This window comes from Harpia harpyja, chromosome 17, assembly GCF_026419915.1.
Source record: "Harpia harpyja isolate bHarHar1 chromosome 17, bHarHar1 primary haplotype, whole genome shotgun sequence".
NCBI lineage: Eukaryota > Metazoa > Chordata > Aves > Accipitriformes > Accipitridae > Harpia > Harpia harpyja.
In genome coordinates this window covers 3,677,208-3,700,833 of record NC_068956.1, presented here as the reverse complement: position 1 = coordinate 3,700,833, position 23,626 = coordinate 3,677,208, and the positions used below count along the sequence as shown (strand labels likewise).

At 45.2% G+C, this 23,626-nt stretch overlaps 1 protein-coding gene across 4 annotated transcripts in view; it reads right to left on the bottom strand.

The window, feature by feature from the left end:
* Positions 1-23,626, bottom strand: part of MYO7A (myosin VIIA) — a 103,355-nt gene that overhangs the window by 55,802 nt on the left and 23,927 nt on the right. For 3 of the 4 annotated variants that reach the window (XM_052812669.1, XM_052812670.1, XM_052812671.1), the window contains exons 3-6: positions 8,419-8,532; positions 7,232-7,384; positions 4,314-4,331; positions 1,056-1,240 (exon numbers count right to left, since the gene is read on the bottom strand). In XM_052812669.1, the coding sequence (XP_052668629.1) occupies positions 1,056-1,240; positions 4,314-4,331; positions 7,232-7,384; positions 8,419-8,532 (470 nt within the window). The remainder of the gene's footprint in view (positions 1-1,055; positions 1,241-4,313; positions 4,332-7,231; positions 7,385-8,418; positions 8,533-23,626) is intronic. The other variant, XM_052812672.1, reaches the window with a different exon arrangement.

The following is a 23,626-nucleotide window of genomic DNA, read 5'->3' as shown; positions in this document are numbered from 1 at the left end:
CACTTTCACAGGTCCCCTAGGCTTGTCCTACCAAGGGGAAGGTAGGAGAGGAGGAGATCACGGGGCGGGAAGCAAGAGTTACTCCTCAAAGCTTTCTCTCCATTGAAAAATAACTTCGGTTATCTTGCATGGTACAAGAGGAAGGGCTGGGCAGAAATCCCTTGGTGTGAGTCTGTGGCCTGTCTGATACATTTGGGTAGCCAATATAAGTGATTGAAATGGACCTTCTTGGTGTTCATTAACCAGCCCTGACCCCATGGCCAAATTGCCTCACTTCTCAGGGTTGTCTGGCCACCGGCACACTGCATCACGCCTGGCCTTGACTCTCCTCTGTATCCCATATGATGCTTTTTTAGCCCTGCAGGGGCTAAAAAAATCATTACTGCGTGGCCTTTTCAGTCCCACGTATCTGAAATACTGTGCATGGGATGTTCCAGAGTTATGTTTTCGTGCAATGAAACTTAGGGTAGGCATGCCTCGGAAAGAGGTGGTGACCTGGAAGCACAAAGACTGTCTGAGGGTTCAAAACTTGATAGGCTAGTGTTGGAGGGCTGAGGGAACCAAATCTGATTCATACCACTGTTTGGGACAGAGACTGGAGTGAACTATACCCATAACTGTGACCAGGCATTTCTTGGTGCCCAAAGTTGACCAGTCCAGAGCAGAGCCGTGCAGGGACACACCAGTTCAGCAGTGTGAACAACGACAGGTCCAGAGATCAAGCTTGTCCCTGGCCCTTCCTTGTGCAGAAAGTATAGATCTTTGCATCTTTGATGTCTGTAGGAGTACTGAGTTTAAATTTGAAAGAGGAGGTTAAAGATGAATATGAGATCTATTGGTTTGTAGGGTAAATACCAAAGGATCAATAAAGCATCTCTACTAGGAACAGTGATTGCAAACAGAGACTACCTATGCACTGGGAATATGTGGATAGAAGATCTAATAGGTCATTCAGATTTCTGACTCTGTTTGATAAGCTGTTGCCTATCAACAACGACGTAGGTGCTCAGCATCTGTTTTCAGGATACGGCCCATTTGAAAATTCACCAACTCACCTTATAATACAACACTGGTCCTTGTTGTTGCGCTGCATGTTGAAGTAGCAGTTGTCAGCAATTGCGAAGATGTGTGGTGGCATCTCACCAATCTTTTTGTTGGTGTACAGGCGTATCTGCTCAGGTGAGTAGATGGGTAGGAGCTGGTAGGGGTTTACTGCCACCAGTATTGAACCAGTGTATGTCTGGAGGAGAAGCACATGAAGGTTTATGGGGACAGTGAGATGTAGCTGAGAGGCTTTGGCAGCTTGGATGGAGTGTGGAGGCCAGAAAAATCAAGGCTTTTCAAAAGCTGGATGAAAGATGATGTTCAAGTCAAAGATGCTTGCAGGGTGGAGCCTGGAGCAAAATTGGAACAAAAGTCCCAAACTATCTAAATCAGTTCATACTCAGCCCTGCTCATGCACAGCACGGATTCAAGCCTTAATTCATATTTTGGATGCTCCTCAGTTAAGATTCAGAGTTTCAAGTCAAGCTCATATTTGCAAAAAATATCACCAGAGCCAGCACATATCCATACATACCTATTGCATTGCACAAATTATGAGAAACTAGAGATGAAAGAAACTTGAAGACCATTGCTGTATCTCAAAGCAGGACCAGCTGGATCCAAGCCATTCCTGACGGATGTCTAACCTGTTTTTATAAATCCACAACAGAGCTGCTAAGCCTCCCTCTGTAATATGTTCTTCTCTGCCATTTCTGCCTAACCAAACCTCTCCATGCTGCAGTTTAAACCTCATCCTGTGCACATGGATATGGCCCATAATGTCCTGACGTACCCCTTCTCAGCTATTTCTGAAATTTTTGAAATGGCCTTTGGTCCATCCCATGCTCTGTGTGCCACTCAAATGAGCAAAGCTGTCCTGGGCCTTGGGCAGCAACCCCCTTTGTAGTGTCTTGCTCTTTCATTTCTGCCCTTCCAGGAGCCATTTCTCTCAAGCCTCTCATCGAAGGACTCACGACCTTTGTCATCTTGCTCAGATGCAGCTCTGAGGTTAGGAGGTTTGGCCACATCCCCAGCTCAAGGCAGAGAATAGGATCTCCTTCCCCTACTTCAGCTGTCTAAAAGTTAGCGTCTAGAGCAAGCGAGTCAACGGGGCTCCATCTCAGGCTAACCAAGGGTTATGAAATGAAGTCTACTTTCACTCCATGACTTCAAAGGAGCCAAGCTGCCTTCTCTAGGTTAACTTTTGGCAACTAAAGTTACAAGATTAATCTCACCTTTCTTTCCTAGTGGGACCAGCTGTGAAAGTGCCCCCACTGCTGCATATATTCTTTTCAGGAAAAAAACCCTCATTGCAACATAAAAATAATCCTTATGGATTTTTATCTGTGTGGCCTAAAACCAACAATAAGCCTTTGGCACAAAGCAGCAAAGTGGCACAGACAAGGATGCTTGTGAACTGAGAAGAAAACCTCTCCGTGCTCTGCTGGGTGCTCCTCTTTTTGTGCATATTGCAAACTGGCTGAGGAATAAAACAAGTCTGAGCTGTTCCTCATTTCTGAAGGCGGCAAAATAACTATGACTGCTGGAGAGAGGAGTGGAAAGGGAGACTTGGAGACACAAGCCCCAGGTCAAGTTTCTCCCATCAAGCCCAGTATCCCTCAATCATGATGGAAAGGGTTTGAGTGGAGTGATGATAATTTGTTTGCCACCATCTACGCAACACTTCCCACCAGCTCAGGCTTCCTGAAAGGCAGCCAGTAGGTGGCAATTGTGTCCTACAGTAGGGATGCTGAAAGCCCTTAGGGACTCCTCACTTTCTAGTCTGGTGGCCAACACCAGAGAGCAACTTTCTGTTTGGTCCCAGGTGAGGTTTGACTTTACAGTGGTAACTGAGAAAGGATACGATAGTCTTTCCTGTAATAGGGGATTACATGCCAGTAAAGTAAAAAAGCTCTTTAAGCTCAAGAACAAAGTTGTCACAAACCCAAAGGGTAGAAATTGACTGTGAAATTGTGTAGACTAGATGTTAGAAGAAGGCATTGAAATAAAGGAGCAGAGAAGTCCCAGAGCAGCCTTCCACAGAGACAGAGCAGGTAAGCTTAGTGCTCAGAGAAGGAGTGAGCTCAATTTCTGAATGGGATTATGTCCCCAATGAACCCCAAGGGTCCTTCCAGTCCTCAGTGGGATACTTGGAAGACTGTTTTCCTCTTCATAATTTATTACCAGGTTAATTCTAGGGACAATTCTAATCTTCCTTGAGCCTCTTTTTGAAAAGACTGACTCTCTGCAGAGGTCTCTGAAATCTCTGCATTTCAGTCACACTGCTCTGCCCTGCCCTGAATGCAGCTAGTGAAAATTTTAAAGGAGTTAACCATTAGTTGCAGGAATGCTTTCTGGATGCTCTTACTGACCCTTCCCTTGTGATCTACAAAATACTCTGTCAGCACGACCTCTTGTACTATTGCTTGTTTTTGTAGGTCATTCCTAGTTGATAAATACACACAATTTGCCCAGTTCTCACAGCTGACAGAATGCAAAACTTTGTCGACTTCGCCGATGAGGGGCCAAAGGGCACCTCCAAGGAAATACTGTCTTTCTGGTTTCTATTGCTGGGTGAAGGCAAAGCCCTCCTGTCTTGGGAAAATAAAGCTTTACCAACAGGCAGGAGCTCTGCCGTAGCTGACCACAGGAACCACATCTCAGTGCAGATTCATTACTGCCTGCATGACCTACATTTTAATTAGCCCCAAATAAATCCTTTCTGAGCCTGCTTCCCTCGCTACCCAGAACACCATGGCTGACTTCATCTGGATTTTTATGGGGTCAGAGCTCTACCAAACATTACTGCATTTTGGCAACCCTTAGAGTGCAGCAGCAAGCATTGCTTTCGTCTCCAGATAAAGAGATTTAACCTTACTCACGAGGGCAAACTCCCCACCAGACGCTCTTGTTATTCAGAATAGTTTCTCTTAGTGCATGCAAGCCAAGCCACGGGCAAAAAGCCCTTGTTGAAGTTTTTCTTATTTTGCTGCAGAAATTTCTTTCCTTCAAGTTGAGGTCATTACTGAGAAGCACTTACAGCTTTCACCACATTCACACATTGGTGACTTTCCAGCTCTGGGAAGGTGTCACAACTTCACCGTGAAGGTCAAGCTCTGCGGCAAAGGGGATGATTCTTTCAGTGCATTTGCGAAGCAGCAGCAATGGTGGTGCAAAATAAATGAGAATGCCACAATGGTGAACAGAAACAAGTGATCCAGTGGAAGGCATGATAGTGATTGCAAATGACAGCGCCAAGTCATACTTACCCTCCCACCGCAGTTTGTCTTATGAGTAAAACGTGAGGGATGAGAAAAAGGAAAATTATATTTTATTAGAGCAGAATTACACCCTCCACAAAGCTAAGGAGATGAGGAAACAAGAGGGACTGAAGTCCATTTGGAAGTCACCCTTTAGTCAACAGGCTCAGAAATCCTTTTAAACAGTGAAGGTAAAGTCACACTGAGCTTCACCATCTTTAAGACAGAGTAAATTATACCCCAGAAAAAAACACCTTAGGGGACTGGATATCCTCTACCCACGTGGCATCCAAATGGTACCTTGGCTTTGCAAAACTGCCATCAATATTTACCACATTCAACACAAATCTACTCCTCCTAGTGCCACCACTCTTAAAAGATGGGATCTAAAGTTGGGTTCCTGAGCATCCAACAACATATGTGTAGACAGAGGTGGTTTACATGCCCCTCTATCAAGCTATGCGCTCTATATAATTTTGAGAGTGTCATTCTAATTTTGAGATTGCACTAATTGCTGTGTTGTGTCCAGGATCATGGGCTGGCACTCCAAAGCCGTTAGTGGTGTGGAGCAATCAAGGCACAGTAACCTGGAACCTCTGTGATGCAAATCCCGTTGTGGGATGTGGCCATCCCTTACGCAGTAGCTCTGTAGGACACATGGCACTGTCACCATCAGACCTGAAGAACTCGTGGAGAAACCACATGGTTACTGAGTCACTTCAGCCCAAATCACCGCCCACGCTCACCTCCAGGTTAGAAGCTGCCCTTTGCATTAGCCCTTGTTAGTACGATGCTGCCAAACAACACTCTGCCCAGTGCTCGTTTGTGTTCATAATCTCCCTGGATGCCTGTGAATAGCTTGGTGAGGGAGCTCAGAGGCAGATCTTTTGTGAAGGAGCTGGATGTATTCACAGGCAACCTGATATTGCACACATGAAATCTTATCTGAGGACCTCTGTTCACTTAGTGAGGCAACAGGCGCTTGCCCGATGACATGGGGACCCCAGGAAAGACACATGGACACCGCTGAAAAAATATCCAACATGATCCCAGCTTTCTCAGAGAGCTGCGGGAATCCACTTGGTACTGCTGCAGGGTGCCCACAAGTAGGAGAAAAAGGGGCAGTGCTCAATGCACAAATATGTGTTGCCTGAATAAGCCAATCAGCTACAAATTATTTGCTATCTGTACTTCTTGGGTGGCATTCAGGTTGCTTGAATTTAGTTATCCACATGAGTACTACATCTAACCTTGAAGATGGACGTGCTCTGAGCTGGAGGAGTTTAGAGTGTAGACCTCCAACCAGAACTTTCCTTCCAAGCTCCAGCCAGCTCTAAAGCAATCACCTCATCCGACAGGAACCTCTATTTGCACAGCTGAAAGGTAGTCTTAGCTTTGTTGGCTCTATTGATAACTCTGGTGAGTGCCATGGGTGCTTAGTGCACATGGAGACACCACCGAAAGTATGAATTTGGGCTGCTAACTTTTGCTAGTTTATTGTTATAAATGGCTGTGGCTCCCTGAAGAGAGCTCCAGGGAGTAACTCAGTTCATCTAACATGAATAATTTTCTGGTCATGCCTTTTTCTCTAAACTGACAATACAGGGGACCTAGGCATCATGGACAACAAATAAGGTGCCTGAGTGAGACATGAAGTTGGGGGTCTCTATTTTCCTCCAAGCTTTGGAATCAGGGACCTGTCAACCACATGAACAGCCTATGTAGCAGAGTGGTGTGTTCTCCATCACTGCCCAGCTCTAATCCAAAACCATCCTATCAAAAGGTGCTGGACATCAAGCACAACAAGAAGACTTGATAGATAAAATCCGGGATACAGTCTGTTAGCTTATGCTATCTGGGAAGTCTGACTGTACTGCAATTCCCTCTGGACTGAAAATCTGGTAGTCTCTAGAGCCTTTTAAAAATTAAATTACCAGGTGGCTTTGAAAAGGCCTTCAAAGGCACAGCAAGCACTTACCTGAATATCTGAAAACTGTAGGATTTGAGACCAATACCACATTTTCCATATTTGCATAGGCTGTTTGAGTACATTAGCTAGTGGCAAACACACACACACGCTCCACACTTCTGCCCCAAGAATGTGCACCAGACTACACAGCATATAGCACACTGATAAAGCCAGCACAGAGACTTAAATGCTGACTCTTGTCCTGCTGGGGAGGTGGCCTTTACGATTCTGTTGCAGAAAAGAGATGCAGTTCTGGCTGGCTCCCTGTAAAACCCTCAATTTCTGAATGTCTGGTGGGGTTGGCAAGGCTGCACTGGGTCCACTGGGCATGACATGACTGAGCTGACCTAAGGAAGGACACTGCTGTGCCCAGAGATCAGCTGTCAGGACGCCAGGCAACCCAGAGCTAGTAAGTCATAAACATAGACGGGGAAGGTACTTTAGAGCTGTTCTGGGAGTTGCTCACATCATTGTTCCCAGTTATTTCATGCATGCAGCTCCTCATCCTTCCTCCACGCCCTCGACCTCCAGCAATTGTTGTCTTCAGCCACTTGGGTTGAATGAGTTAATGGTTCAGAGGGGGAAGGCAGAAGGGCCACATCCAGCATGCAGTTGCCAAAGACTTTTGCTTTAGGATTACTACAGCATGCACATGGCCTGGGTTGAACTGGTTATTGTGTGTGCAGAAAGGTAATGCCTTTCCCCAAAACTACACGGGCTACACAGCGAGGTGGCACGGACTTTGCTCATTACCTAACTCACTCATGAGGTCTTTCACTGGGGCATCCATAAACTCTGCAACGTGTCCTCTACAGTGCAGAAGCCCTCCACTACTTGGACCCGGGTGAAGGTAGAAACCCAGATCCTCAGTTCAATCAGGGTTTCCCCCATGTGGGTTCCCCAGAGCTAAGGAGAGTAGGGGGTGCAGTGCAGAGCAAGAGGTGGAGAGGACACTCACATAGATGAGGTGCTCCCGATAGCGGATCAGCAGGTTCCTGAGGATTCCCGCCTCGTTCAGGTCCCCCAGGCGGATCATGTCCTCCACTCCATGGATGGAGGTGGGGTGCATGGGTTTGATGTGGCTGGCATTCTGCGGGGAAATCCAGTGCTCCTGGGAAGAGAGCAAGGGCAGAGAAAGATAAGCCAAATGAGATACTACTGGGATGAAAGCCAGAAACAGCCCAACCCAGACAGAAGGACCAGATGGAAGAACATACATGGCAGAGCATTAGCACACAGGCTACAGCTTCTATTCCTGGGGCATGGCAGTGACTAATTTGAAAGATTCATAGCAGAAGAAAACATCTTTTGGTTTACTGGAGCAGCAAGAGACATGAGACATGAGCCATCCTGGCAGAAGCATCATCCAGGGCAGCATGGACATCCAGCACATCAGGGGAGTTTTTAACAAATAGCAGATTTGTTCTTCCCTTCACACAACTACATTTTCACATCACTGATTAACCCTCTGCCAGAAAATACTGTTGAGCAGAGAAAAGATTATTTAGAAAAGCAGAGAGGGATGCACAGGGGTGGCAAAATTTTTATTGGCACAGTGTTGTTTAGACTGATCACTTCTAAAGGGCTTCAAAAGCCACTACAAATTGGACACAAGGACCCTGCTGAACCAAATCTCTTTCTACCACCCTTGAAGGGAATAAGAGCATTTACAATTATCTCAGGCTGGAAAAAAAAAAGATAAAGGACAGAGAACCTCCTCAGATCACCCTCTGCTTGTGATATAGATGTTACTCTAAGCCAGTCACCACTGCACAGAAGTAGAGGTGGGAAATTGAAGGAGAACAAGTGTTTGGGCACATCCTGTGTTGGTAGGAGGTCAGGAAGGACTGGATAACAGCAGAGGAACCGCAGGTCAAGGTGGGTTTGCTCAAAGCATTATCTAAAAGTACTTTAGAGGCTTCGTTTATCATTGTACTCAAGAAGCTTCGCAACCTTTCACTCGCAGTACAGCCACAAAAGTAGGGACACAGTATTATCTTGACTTTACAAATAGAAAACTATGGCAGAGTTGATTCCCAAGGACATATGAGAAGTCTGTGACAAAGTCAATCATCATGACCCTATGACCCCAGCCTAGCCAGGCCATAGAGCTGAAGAAGGGTCATCACAACCCTTTGTACGTACATTGCCTTCATCATCCACAACCTGGATCTGTCCAGAGTCACACAGTTTAACCACTGCTCCAATGGGGACATCGAATTCCCGTCCAGTTTTGAGGTCCATCCACACATAATCCCCCTGGAACCAAAGAGAAGACAGTTACACTCAGGGCTGCAGAAGGTTCAGCATCCCTTGGGATACAAGTTGCTGATGTTTGGTACCCAGATCATTGGTACAAGTCAAATGACTTCCTTTGCAAACCATCCCTTTTCCACAGATGCTCAGGATACCCTCTGCAAGGTAATATCAGCAGGGCATGCTCCACACAGCATACACCCACTGCACTATTTCTCCATTTCATGAGCTCATGAGTGGTTGTCAGTCACAGACTGCATCCAGCAAGCAGGTCACAGAGCCGTGACACAGGCAGAAAAACACACGTCTGTGCAATGTACAAGCCTAGAAAGTCACGCTTAGGAGATTGTTTTGAGCTCTGGAAAGCCTTGTCTGGAGGCTTGTGGCACATTTCTTCCTTGCAGATAACCACTATCAAATATACATTCCCCTACTTTGGTGAAAAGGGGATGACTAAAGAAAGGTTAAGAACATACCAGAGGGGGAGATATATATAATTCTTCAGGAGGTCTCCCAGACACAGCGATTTCTAGGTGGGCTGTTTGCATTTAATACTTCTCAGTGGATTTTATCTACTGTGAGCATGTCCAATTGCTTCCTGAAGCTGAGCAGTTTTAGCATCCATAATCTCAAAGGAAGAGTTTAGCTACAAATAGCGTGACAAGCTGTGTCATTTTGCATGTTTCAGATGTGTCACCTCTTTCATTTGAGACCTCTTTGTTTTTGTTTTGGAAGACACAGCAAACAGTTGACCCCTGTCCACTCACTCCATGTCACTGGTGATCCTCTTGCCAGTCCTGCTGGGCAGGGACTATCTGCACATCAGCTCTGTGGATATTAAATTACTCGAATGCAAACAGGCTTTTAAAGACGCTGTTTTCCTCAACACAAAAGCAAACTCCCAAATAACCCAAAACTAAACTCCCAACCAGGACCCACACTCTACGAAACAAGGCAGAATTATTTCCTACCCCTATTTTCAATGTGAAGAGATGCTAAAATTGGGAGTCACCTAGTTAAATTATTATCAGGCATGTTTGCACCAAGCAAGCAAATGTACTTTTTCATGCATCTGAGTTTAATGTTGTGAACTTGTAGCCCCACCTAATGCCACATTCCTGGGGGCCAACTCTACTTGTAGCTATTAAGCACAATGCAAATGCATTATCTTCCTTTTGAAGTCCTGAAAAACTGCTGGGAGGAGGGAAAGTGAAAAAAAGGAGGGATTACTTTGCATGTGCTCTGATATAACCCCTTTCCTGAGCATCCACTATTGACTATTTCTGTGGACAGAGCATTTATAGATTTGGTTTCACCCAATGGGCTGCTGAACAACCTTCAGCTCCACTCTGGGTGGTGGGAACTGGAGACATCTAGCAATATAAAACATGGTGAAACATTCACCACCCGAGTCACTGCTCGCCAGGACTTCTGAGAGATACTAACCTGTGAGTGCCACAGGGATGGCTGTACCTGGGGACTGACACATGGAGAAACACTACACACGAGGAGTCCCCAGCCATTTTGTGGTAGACTCCACCCTTGGCAGCTGCTTGCTAGGTTTCACCTAGGATATCAACAAAGTCATCCTGCTTACACGGTGCTGAGGATCCAGCCCTTAGTTTGGGTTTTCTTTCCTCAGAGGGTTGTGCTACAGCACTGTTGTCAGTTTTTTTACCCAGCTCATAAAAATACAATATTCAGATCTTTTTCTCATTAACTACCTTACCCTCACATCTCATAACTCTGTTAAAAAGGAAAAAAACCCAACTAATGAATGCAGTAAGCCATGCACAGATACATTATAAGTCCACTTATATTAATATTTATTTCTTAGCTCCTTTGATCCAAGACTCTAAAAGCATTTCAGAGTGTTCAGCACTGTTATTCTCACTGCATAGCTAGGCAAATTCATGCACAGTGTGGGTAACTTGATCAAGGTGTCAGCAAGAGAAGAGCCAGGTTGCTCAGTCCCTGCTCAGCAGAAAGCCCTTCTGACACCTCAGCAGCTGTGTAAAAATTGGTCTTGATCAAGAAAACAAGAATTGTAATGCTGTTTTTTTTAAAAATCTCTAATTTTGAATAGCTGTAAAAGCTGCCTGCTTCATATGTTCTGTTACCACCCAGCTGAGATAAAAAGGCAGTCTGCTCTCCCCAAGGTAAATTGATACTGTACTACCACTAAGACAACTCCTATGCTTTGCCTGCCTAATGCACAGAGTGCTCGTTCCCTCAAAATGCTCTTTCTAAACACATTAAAGTGCAGTTCTTAATACTGGTGAAAAAAGCAAGTCTTATGGGATGGGCTAAGCTGGTAAGCTCAGAAAGGTCTGGGGGCTTAAAAAATAACATCACTTATTAAAAATGCCGACCTATTTCCTTCCCTGACTTTAATGAGTTTGACATAAAAGCCATGGAAGTCAATTACACTCCTTCCACTGATGCAATCACCTTCAGATCAGCCCCAAAAGCATCAGATATATTGGGGATTTCAGGGCAAGTCGGGGTGATTCATGCATTTACCAGCTTGGGTGGACTGGCTTATAAGTTGCATAACCTGCCTCATGCCTGGACTGATGCAGTTTATTTTCCAACACACACGACAGAGTACTGGAGAAGTGAGAATACCACCAGCCACTTTACAGTATCAACACGGTCCAACTCTTCCTCCTCAAAGCAGCCGCTGGGTGCTGGTGTCCTTCCAAACGCTCTGGGGCAGACCCTCAGCACCTCACAAGCTATGGGCAGTGACAACCAAAGAGCGGTGCAAGAGGAGGAAACATCACGATGGGTGCACACACACATCAACGCAATTCATGAAGAGGATCTTTAGGAGGAGTTTCCAAATGCAAAGAGCAAGAAGGTTGCACCACAGGGGAGGTACAGCACTTAGAGGGGGAGCAAAGACTCAGGAGGAAGGTGAGAGAAGCTGGCACAAGCAGTATGAGGATCTCATCAAACAGTGAGACTAATTTCAAAGTAGCCTGAAAGCTTCCAGCCATGCTCAGAGCTTGGGACCCCCTATCTTACCGCTAAAATGGTCGTGGGCTTCAGGGCCTGGTTGACATTGCGGAGTAGTGTCCATTTGCCCTGGTCTCTCTCCTGATCTTCCACCACCTCAGGGCATGGCTGCATGAAAACGACTTTCTTCCTCTTCAACATCTCCAAAATCTTGCAGTGGTATTTGTCCCTCTCTCTGCTTTCTACGTGTATTCCACCATGAATGCCAGAGAGCTGTGGCCGGTTTGCTTTAGACCTCCAGCGTGACCATGCCTGCTGCTTGCAGGACACCCTCTGACCTGATTTACAGTATGGCTCTTGGTAAAGATCCTCTAGCAGAAAAATTTCCACACACCAGCCATGGTCCTCCACTGGCCAGCTAGCACGCTCACTCCATACAACTGGCACTGCAGGAGTCTCAAAGCAAACGGAATGACTTTGCTTCTCTTCACTTAAATTCTTCCAGTCTCTCCAGTAAGGGGTGATACTTGGTCAGAGACCTGAAGGACACTGCAACCCCCCGTTCTGGAAAAACAACTGCAGGATTAACAGGAAACCTCTTCACTTCCCCGTGACTTCTCTCCATTACCTTCCTTTCTTAGTGAAATAACCGTCTGCCAGCTTGAAGACTTTCAGCACAGAACACACCCGGGTGCTTATTAATCCACAAATGCAGTCAGCCCCCATGAAACACATGGCATTTAATTAACCTAATACCTTTACATACCAAATTAACCAAAGCGCAGCGGGAACTCAAAACCAGAGGCCATCTGCATTTTCTTTAAACTGATCGCCTTGAGTAGATCCATAGCAACTGAATTTTAAATAATTGAGTGGAAGGTGTTCAGAGCAGCACAGTCTCTGTGCCTATAGGTGAGAGGAGTGCCTGGGCTGTGGATGAAAACGAGGACCACAGGGATAACGAGGTTGCACTGACTCTACACCTCGCTGCTCTACAGACCCACTTCTGCAATCTCTCCTTCTCTGTACGGGGGGTTGTTCTTGTAAGGACTAATCAGGACTGCTGGCCCAACCAGAAGAGCACAAGACATTTTACAGTCACCCCAGATTTGCTTTTCCCTGTCCTGTCTTAGATACAGTTGAGATTTCTCATTTTCATCTAAGAAAGGCTTTCTGCCCATTTAGAGGATTTAAGGCCACTCTAGCTGGGCCCCAGTCTCTTCCATGGAAATTTTGAATCTAACTCGGCATCATTTGTACAGACCAGAGCAATGCATGACTAGATAGTGGTGCAGCTGCTAAGCTTTCCATGCCGTTCTCATTTATCACTATTTTAATGCAAAACTCTACTGATGCCTTGATTCCATGGGGTTTTCAAGCCATTTGTCCATGATGCAGGGGACATAGTCTTGGTGGAAAGTTATCTAGAGGAACAAAGGCTTTATAGGTCCCCTTGATGGGACACAGTCACCAAGGACAACCGTAGATGATGGGTACATCAAACTCATACCAAGCTACTTCTGCTCATCAGTGAACAGCAGTGAAAACAGTCAGGCAATCCTTGCCCAAAGGGCAGATAATGGATTAATAACTTTCCAGCATTGAGCCATATTACAAAGCCCTGAAACAATAAGGTGTCTAAGTCTTGTAGCTGTGCAAGTGATTTAAGGAAGAGGCTGAGTCTCATGGATAAGAAGGCAGGTTAGAGATTAATATGATGGATGTCCACAGTCCACCAAAGGAGCAAGCAAAAATGTACATGAGATGCAATAGTCACGTGGGGAGAAGAAGACACAGATCAAATGTAGCAATCTCATGGGAGATGTCTACCTCCAGCATGACCCGAACACACAGTGCTGTAAAAGCCTGCATTTTTGCTCCCCTAGAAAGTACGAGATAAATGTCCAATCAAAGCTAATAATCAATGAGAGGATGCACGTAGAAGGAAGGACTGAATAAATGTATATAAAAGGAGCCATAGGATGGGCTCTTTGGATTTGAGCTGGGTCCTACAGACGCTCTTTGCCCATCAGCACACCTTTCCTCACTGCCACACCACGGTAACTGGAGCAATGTGGGAGCAGCAGATCTGAGAAAGAGCAGCCAATCTATTTATCTCACTTTGCACTGGAGCAGACATTACAATCATTGCTCAGCTACACCCTCTACCATAGTTCTGAGCCTGTGTGTCTCTGTGTGCTGATGAAGAGTAAACTAAGGAGCAGAGGAGTGGAATGATTTGCCCTAGGTTATCCTTGGAGCAAAGTAGAGATGGAAGCCCAGAGGGCTGAATCCAGCCTCTGTAGTCCTATTACATGAGCGTGCTTATTTTTTCCCTGACTCTGGGGTTGCTGAAGGTCTGTAATTCCACACATTTTCTTTGCATATTTTTTTGCATTGCTCCTCTGCTAGCAGGAGGTTTACTGGGGACTCGTCAGACAGTCACGTGTGTCAGCCAGAGGCACTTGGTGTTTGCAGTGCTGTCTGTCTGAATGGCCCGAGCGTGCTGGCTCCTGGAAACGGGAAATCCCATCCCTCTGAAGGGATGACCTGGCTTGGAAACCAGCCTCCCTTCTGTATGCATCAAGGGGCAGAGCAACAGCATTAAGCCTCCCATCAGCATGCTTTTTCTAACGGAACGTGCTATGCCTTATGTGGGAAACAAATAAACACACTTAGGACAATAAGGGGAGGGATGCAATGGAGGAAAATAAACCTTTAGCTGGCTGGCAGCCCGTCAGCAATGCCATCCAGTTTAGGTTACAGCTCCCCGGGGTAACATTAGACTCTTCACTGCAGAGATAGAAGTATGAGCCCAAAGAGTCATGCTGGACCCTGATCTGATGATTTACTATACCTCTGCAGCAGCAGGCACAGCTGAGATCAAGGTCCTGCTGTGACACGCTTTGTGCACACGCGTTAGTAAGGGGCAAATGCTTATCCTGAGGAACTGATGCGACCTAGGCAATAGGTTTAGGCTGCTGCTGACACCTGAGCTCCCATTAAGTGCTACTGTGGTGGTGTGGACCGCACTGCTGGAGAAAAAAGGGCAATGCCACCTGCAGGAAGCATCCTCACAGCAGGTGAACCACCTAAATTAATGAAAGCTTGGGTTTCTTTGCCCCAGCCTGTTTTACAAGCCCAAAGAAAAGACATTGCCAGGGCTGAGGAAGTGGTCTTGAACCAGTTATTTTGCAGCTGTCACTGAAAAGCTGAGTTATTCAGTGAAACAGGTCAGGTAGGACTCAGCTAAACCCAGTGCATGTGTCCACCTCTGAACAAGACATCCAGGTCTTTGGGAGATGATCATTGTAGGTCCCTTCCAACTGAAATATTCTATTCTATTCTATGCTATGCTATGCTATTCTATTCTATTCTATTCTATTTACCTCTGCATAAAGCGGGTAATTAAACTAGGTCAGATGATACTGACCTAAAGGAGTGTGTGAAGAGGACAGTTAAGAGGTAGAAATCTACAGTACAGGTGTCCAAAGCTAGCTAAGGTGGCTCCTACCCCTAGCATGGATGCTGAAATGTCCTAAGGGCTGATATTCAGGTAAATTGCTGAAGGATATGCAAAATCACTGGTTATCAGAGGCTGTCTGTGGACTCACGTCAGCAGTGCTCCACTGATTACTCCCTGCACCACTAAACTTACTCTTCTAAAATAGGAAAAACGATACCCTGCAGAATGGCCATCGATGCACTGCGTGGGCCAAATGTGATGTGTGGGCTATAGCTCTGACAATTGATGTAAAACAACCTGTTTATGCAGCATTTTTTTTTTTTGGAAACAGGCACAATCACATACCCAGGTCTCCAGAGAGCTATATCCAAGCTGAGTCCTTTACTTCCTTACTGCTCATCTTTGAAGCAGAAAATCCTTAGTGCACACAGACACAAGTGCAAACATAGGCATTCCCCCAGCTCCAAATTTCAATGTCATTTGGAGAGCAGACTGAAATCTAAATGTATTGGTGCATCGCAGCGTATGATGCCAGTGCAGTCTTCCACCAGCCACCTGAATCCTTTGGGCAGTATCATGCCTGTGCTCTACTAAAAACACGTATCATCACCTCTAGATATCACCTGTCTGATTCAATTCAGCTCTCGATTACATGGGTGTATCCTGCTCAGTTTAATGGAGCTTTTCCTGGACCCACAGCTGTGCAGCCCAAGGGAGAATTAGGAGTGCTCATCTCTATTCTTTGCACTCATCTTTAGCTGTGCAGTTGCCACCAGCATCAAGAAAAGGTGGGAAAGGAAGAAAAAGCTTGAATTTCTACTTGACAACAAACTGTAGTGCAAGAAACACACATGCTGGTAGTCGGTAACCCTAATAATTTTCCTGTTTCATAAACAAATAAGATTCTCTTCCCAATTTCTCATAGCACATCAGGCACCAGCTGTCAGCCAAGGTAACGTGCTACACACAAAGGCTTTCTGAAGCAAAGGCGGAGATGCAAGAGGAATCGTTAAATAATTCAATAATCAATGCACCACTCGCTCATCCTGTAACTTTGATACTGACAGGAGGGAAAAAACAACCCACAAATGTGGCACCCATCTCAGCATTTTCCCATTTAGTGCTGAGGGATAGTCAAAGACTCCGTGAGCAAAAATGATGGATTTAATCAGGTTTGCAGGGGAGCAATCTAGCATGGTGTAATGAGGCTCAGCTCCCAGTGATGTCTGACCTCATCCCTGGCTTTTGGCAAGGAGCTTGTTGTTGACTGTTTGGGACCTCTCGGCTCAGGATTGGGTTTTAAGCGTGCAGACAAACATGGAGATAGAAGATTTAATCCATGAATTCTACGGCATTACTGTTGCGGGCGAAGTGGAGAATCCGGCAATCCGTTGACGTTACAAGCAGATTAGGCTGGCCCCGGGCGTCACCCACCCAAATGCCGTGCCAAAGCACTGCATATCAGGTCTCACACAAAAAGCTGATGGCCACTGCTTGGGATGTGATTGAAAAATCTGCTAAGATGCAGAAGTGGAACAGGAAATGAAGACTGAGCCTTTCAGCCTCACGGCGGGGTCCTGTCCTAAATGCACATGGAAGAAATCCAAAGGAAGACGACAGAGCAATCGTAAGACAGACAAATCTGGAAAAAAAAAGAGGGGGCAAAAATAAAACCAGGAGATATCAGAGGGCGAGCGCTTTAGGATGGGAGCATGTAATTTAGTACTGTTAGACCGACACATATTCCTTCAGGTCCTAGGAGTAGAGAGGTTGCACTGGTACCACACTGGGAGCTCTCAGATCCACTCTAAATCTGCCAACAACAGTCACTCCCATCTCCCCAGACAACTGAGGTTCGGCAAGAGCTCCTTAGTTTGCAACAGGAGGCATGATGGAAACCCCTTGCCCTTAGCCACCCAGAAGCAAAGATTTTGGACATTTTCCTTTAAATGCATGTTGTTCTGTATGTCAAGCATTAGGAAGATGGGACTAAGGGAATGCCATCTCCTTCTCTGGGCACGGTTTGGGAGGGATGCTGGTTCAAGCAGGTCCCTATGGCTGGATAGTAGAGCTAAGCTGCGTGCTCCCATCCCTTTCTTTGATTTGATCCCACGGTGAAGCGGCTCCAAGAATTAACCCAGCAGCAACATTTTCATGTGTTTTTGCAAAGTGTTTTGCTGGTTTAGCCCCTGAAGTGGCTCATCAGGCAATCAGCAAAGCCCCAGTGAAAGAGCAGGGAGAGCAGGAGGACCGTGCAGCTGGCAGCATGGCCAGGGAGCAAAGCTGCTGCCGGCGCAGGTCTCTGCTGTGGCATCACTGAGCAGCGCTGATGGAGGCTCTGCCTTGCTTACGGATGAGCTTTATTCCCCAGGTGAAGGCAGAGAGCCGTTTGATTTGATTCACGAAAGAAGAGTCCCAGCTGATGAGCAGGAGAGCTACAGAACTATGCAACAGATGGAGGTAATCAGGTATTTCCACCCAACATTTTTCTGCCTCTGAGGCATACAGCCTTTTCAAGATCACAATGATTCACAGAAAGGACACAGTTTGAATTCCAATGTACAGTAGCGATGAAGGGGAAAAAAAAAAAAAAATCATGCACAGAAATGTAAATTGGAAGGGATGTTTTTCATCCTGGCTCAGAAAGGCTGTTCAAAGAAGCCTAAAAGCCACCACATGAATTCAATTGTTTTACATGATTTTATTCCTGGGGAAACAAAACAGGATTTTTCCACCATCTGCGATAAAAATCTCTTTTACTTTTCATATGCAACCTGCCAAATTCTCTTTCAGAGTTTCAGCTTCATCTTTCATGCTCTGGGAAGATTCTTTCTCCTTCATTTCTTTGCTTCAGGCTCCTTGTTCCCTCCTCCCTGCCTTTTTGCAACCTCACTGAGATCTAGTCTGCAATTAATTCCTGTGTACCAAATAGATGTGGGACTATTGTAATCTGCACAGCTATTCCTGCGTAAACAGAAATCATAGAATCACAGAATCATAGAATCATTTAGGTTGGAAAAGACCTTTAAGATCAAGTCCAACCGTTAATGTAGACATAGGGCAAAGAAGTGCTTAATCCTAGTAAAAATGTATGCTTTTCCCATATAGTAGTAATCTATACTCATGTAACTGTGATTTTCCCAGCAGAAACGTGTCTGTGCTAAGGGTCTGCATTAGCCAAAGTGGCACTGATACGTCTAGACAAGCCCTACCACTTAAAATAGCATGTCTCATCTTTGGAAATATTGAATGAAAGGGGAGTTATGCCGCTTTTCCTTCACTGCCACACCAGATCTGAGCAGCACTGCCCTTTTCCACACTGCCTTTGCTTATCCACTGAGGGTTGTCTTGGTTACTGGGGAGAGTGAGGGGGTCTGGAGGAAGGTTAGTCTGCAGCTCAGTCAATAGCATCTTGAGGGATTTTGTGATATGACTGCTTAAGGGAGAAGCGGACTACTCCAGGAATGTGTTTGAAAAGCCAATTTCTGAGAGGAATGGATGGCAGGAGAAAGCATAATGGAAAACAAAAAAATCATGCTGGCAATGCTTGTGATGCAATCCAAAACGTCTTGATACTGGTTTTTGTTCCTTAGGTGTCAGACACAAGGGTGCAGAGATGCTGTGATACAAGTAGTGTGCTTCCAAAAGGAGAAAAGATACTCCCAGATGTCAAAAAATCTTGAGAACATGAAGCACCTGGACTTTTTTGCCATGAGGAAACAGATAACAAAAAGAATCCTACTAGTATTATTAAAACCCAGCAAAATCACCCATATTTCATTGCTTGCTTCATGGGTTTGAAGGCTCCAGGGTTGGCTCCTTGCAAGACCACCCTTGAAATGGAAACCCAGAGCAGGTTGGTAACTGCAGCCACTTACCTGGATTCTTCAAACCCCTCTGCCTATCTCGTTTGGAAAACTTCCCAAATTGCTGGTGGTGGGTCCCTCAGAGAGGAGGTGGACCAGCCACAGAGTTGCACCATGGGCTCCCAGCAGCACAATACCAGCCCCATCTGCTGTAACTCTCAGGAATTACCAAGTGCACCAGGAGGTTTATTTCTGATGATTTCTCCATGGGTTTTAATTAAACTTCCATGCTAACAGTACCCTAAGAAGAATGAGGAATGATACAGTGTGTATTTTAATCCCAAATTTCACACCATCACAGCTGGGCTGTGGAAGGTGTGAAATTCCGGAAGGCTCTGGTAGAAGGAAGGGACCCCAGAGGACAACCAGGTTAATTAAGGTTCTGAAGGAACCAGTCAGCAAGTCCAGCTAGACAAGCCCTAACCTAAAGGTTGCAGAGAAAGAGTGGAGGTTTTAGGCTGGCACAAGATGATAGAGATGGGGCCAATCATGACTGTTCAAATCACAGTTGTATTTGGCAGACACAGCCAAGACAGTTGCCTTGTTGGATCAGGACATGTACAGATATGCACTGTGGATGCCTTCAAATTGTGAGCTTGGGACACTTTTACAGCTAATGGTTTATAGCTTGTTGGGCACATATTGAAGAAACTTGGCTTTCAGAAAGCGATTAGAAGCCAGACCCTGAACATCAGTCATTTCTACACACACAAACCCAGAAACCTGCTTCAAAATCCAAGTCCTGCTAAATAATCACCAGCCATTGCAAATGAAACAATAGCCACAGCTTGAAGAAGCAAGTTGGACCTATTTCTTACATGAAATTATCAAGGAATGGTGGCTGGTAAGATTGCCAGTGGGATTAGACTTTCATATGGACGTCCTGGATTCTAGCAGCTAGAAGAATAAAACCATAAAAGAAATAAGCTCTGCATGATTTTGGCTCAGCAACTAATTCCTCTATTCTTGATACTTCTTATTTTCCTCATGGCTATTTTATTACATAGACAGTCCATTCTGCATATGCTGCACAGGGGGATGTGGCCTCCAAAGGGGTTTTGTTTCACATTTTATCCACTTTACTGTGAAAAGGGTTGCATTACAAATGGGTTTTGTTAAATGCTACTCCTGGAACCAAACTTTTGGGTTTTGTTGTGGGTTTGCAAGGTGCCTACAATGGCAGAGATCCTTGCCCAGCAACAGGCAGCTGGTTGATGCTCGTGTGAAAACCTAAATCCTGTAAAGGGAAATTAAATCATGTGAACAATGCTCATCAATTTTATACTTGTTTAGAGAAACTCAGTAATTGCCATATAGCCTTAATTTTGAGACTGCAAGAGTATTATCACATAGATATATTAATTATGCCTATGTTTCTGTAAGGAATGGGCTGACAGATTATCAGCATGGAGATATGGTTTGTGCCTCCATCGTATTTTGCTGGGTGCAAATGCTGTTTAACTCCAAGCATCTACTTAATGGGAAAGGGCTGCCTGTCTGTCTCGCACCGAATCTAGCAATCTTATGGGGTTAAGGGGCAGTAAAATGCCTTTACAAAGTGATTTGCAGGTCATAAAAATGTAGTGTGTGACCTTAAGAGTCATTTGCCAGCAATGGCACTGGCAATAAAACATCTGGCTAGGGGGTAGGAGATGCACATGAATTACTCATATTACATTCACACTGGCTGCGCAAAAGGCTTCCGAGTTGTGGTGTGCCAATCACTGGCAAGGCTCTGTCCCAGATAGGAGTTTTTCCCAGTCTTAAAACCAAGCAGCATTTGGCTCTTTCTTCTTCAGCATGCAAAATAAGCCAACCTCTTTTTCTCCCGGGTTCTGTTAAGGTGACTCTGGGGAAAGGATGGAAGGCTTCTGGTTCTTGGTAAAAGAGTTGGGAGGGAGCAATACTATCAGGATGTAAGTGGAATTGCCTCTGGCAGGACATGAAAATGGGTGTGCAAGGTTAAAGCACACCAAAAGACCATCCTGGGTCGCATCCTATCCTCACCAGTGGCCCATGTGGATGCCTAAGGCAGAGTGGACAAGTCTGTAGAGATACTTCTTTAAAATACTCTTCCAGTCCAAAAATAAGGTGACATCAAAGTCAGTAGGGGCTAGGTTCAGCAAAAAGCAGTGGAGGTGGATAGGACACCTGGGGGAGTAAGGAAGCTGGACAAGTGCTTGGAAGGCAGATGCATTAGGGACTACTAATCAAATCACATCAGGCTTGGGAAATCACCGAGCTGAAATCTCATAGGTGGAGGCCAGGAAATTAGCTGAAGGATAAGAAAATATTGTGAGGAAATTACACTGTATGCTTACTTGTCCCTTGGTGTTCACCAACAGACAGTCTGGACACAGAATACCAGATGGGACAGACCTGGGTCTGAACAAATATGGTCATTTTATATACGTTCACAACTCCAGTACACTGTAAGTCTGTTCAGAATTTTATAATAATTTCTGTTCAGGAACAGAAGTCCTCATAATTTATAGCTGGTGATGTTTTCTCCTTTCACGAAATTGCCTAATGAAGGATGAAATCCTTGTAAACTTTTAAGATTGACCTCTCCCAGTGCAAGAAAGCAGCTGCATTCCTCCGCCAGTGCCACCTCCCTTGTGCAGAGAGCAGCAAGGGTGATATGGGAAGGTGACGAGAGGAGGACTCATCCACCCTATCACCTTCTCATGGTGGTGGCAAAACTCAGATCCACACAGATGTGATCAACAGGGAAAAAGCAATTCTCTTACATTGCAACAGTGTAATGCACAACCCCTGCACGGGCTGGTCAGTACTGCTGGCCACGAGAGCAATATCTGTAAATACACCCAGGAGTGGCAAAATGGAAATGCAAAAGCATCAGCATACAAATTCCCAAGTCTCAGTCCACACTTACTCATCTCATTTCCCCACTGATGAAAGCCCCAGTAGAGGTATCTAAAGTGCCAGCTGGCTTACCAGCGTATCTCAGGCTATTTCACTCACAGTATTGAATTTTCTCTGCTCTTAAACAGATTTTTTTTTTCAGAACAGTCTCCTTATGTGTGTTCTAGCAAACGTCCAAATCCTCCTTCTGTTTTGGTTACACTAAAAGTAGATTTACTCCTCCAAAATTCTTACTGTAAATCTTCCTTAGAGAATGCCATTTCACCAAAACCTAAAATGCAACAGGAAAAACATATAAACAAAGCTTTTCATGAAAACACTGGAGTTTGGCTAAAGACTGACACAGAGTGTATTGTTTTGATGTTCTCATTGGAATTCTGTCTTCAAAGTCAGCTTTTAATTCCAATAAAATTATTTTATTCATTGACCAGGCAATGAAATCTCAGCAGATACACTCTGTACTCTCAGCTCAACTTTCTCCCGAGAAAGAAATGCCATTTTTCAATTTGTGCTATTGAAATGGTCTGTTATTGCTTTCCTTCCCCTGGGCCCCAGGACCTGCATACAGCTTCTTGAACCTGATTGCAGAAAGCCAGAGCTAAGGGGTTTTTTAGGAAAACAGCTGTCAAATCTACACTGTGCTAGAAAACGGTGCTGTGGCTTGAAAAATGAACGCATTTTACACCATGAGGGCCAGATCTTTCACTAGTGTACATCAGGGTCATTCCACAGATGTGCCTGTGACCCCAAATCCATTAAACATTGAGGGCTTCCTTTTTAATGCCTTGCTGTTGAATGTTTTCCAATTTTGCAAGAGGAATTTGATGAAGAGGAAGGTCATCTCGAACAGGGAGAGCTGCCTGCCTGCTGCACAGCCATTCGTACAAGGAGCAGATGAAAAGCATGGTCCTACACTCCATTATGGATGTCATATCACAAACATTTCTTACAGCAGCCATGTTGGTGTAAATGTCTACCTTTTACCCAAATCATTGCAACTGTCACTCCCTATATCCCATCTGAGAACTGATCTGAGTAAAAATAACAGCAATAAGTAAGAAATAGTAAATAATGTTCAAGGTTTTTAAAAGTACTTGTAAGTCATATGATTTTGGTGAAATTATGGACAATGTGCTCCAGCCAACAGCTGTACCACACATCTGGGAGGGAATGGAGGGCAGATAGAGGCAGGTGGGTGTGCAGGGATGGGACTGGGACAGGACAGGAGCTCCTTTGCTCTGCTCTGTTTGCACAGATGGTATGAAGATGCTTCGTCCTATAACGAACCATAATCAGAGGCTCAGTAGCTGGAGTGAGAACCAAGGGAAATCAACCCTTGTGCTGATCCCTAGCAGCAGGATAAGATGTGGGGTGGGATGGGGGTAGGTGGGAACGAAGGATTTCTGACCTCCCTCCCCAAACCTCACTCCTGCAAAGGGGTTCCTAGATGGGCCAGCAGCCCCCAGCTCCACCAGCTGGTGCACAATGGCCATGTGAGGTTCAAGATTCATTACAGTCTTTTTCTTTACAGAAAGCATATACAAACAGCGAGAATTCTTCAGAGTCAGGTTATAGAATCATAGAATCATTTAGGGTGGAAAGGATCCCTAAGATCACTGAGTCCAGCCATTAACCTAGCACTGCCAAGTCCACCACTAAACCATGTCCCTAAGTGCCATGTCTACACATCTTTTAAATAAATACCTCCAGGGATGGTGACTCCACCACTTCCCTGGGCAGCCTGTTCCAATGCTTGACAACCCTTTTGGTGAAGAAATTTTTTCTAATATCCAATCTAAACCTCACCTGGTGCAACCTGAGGCCATGATGAGTTGGAGGGCTTAAGAGAAAGAGGCAGTTTGAGGGGCTGAATTTCTCTCTTGCTCCAGATGTCAGGTCTCAGCAAGTTAAATGGCAT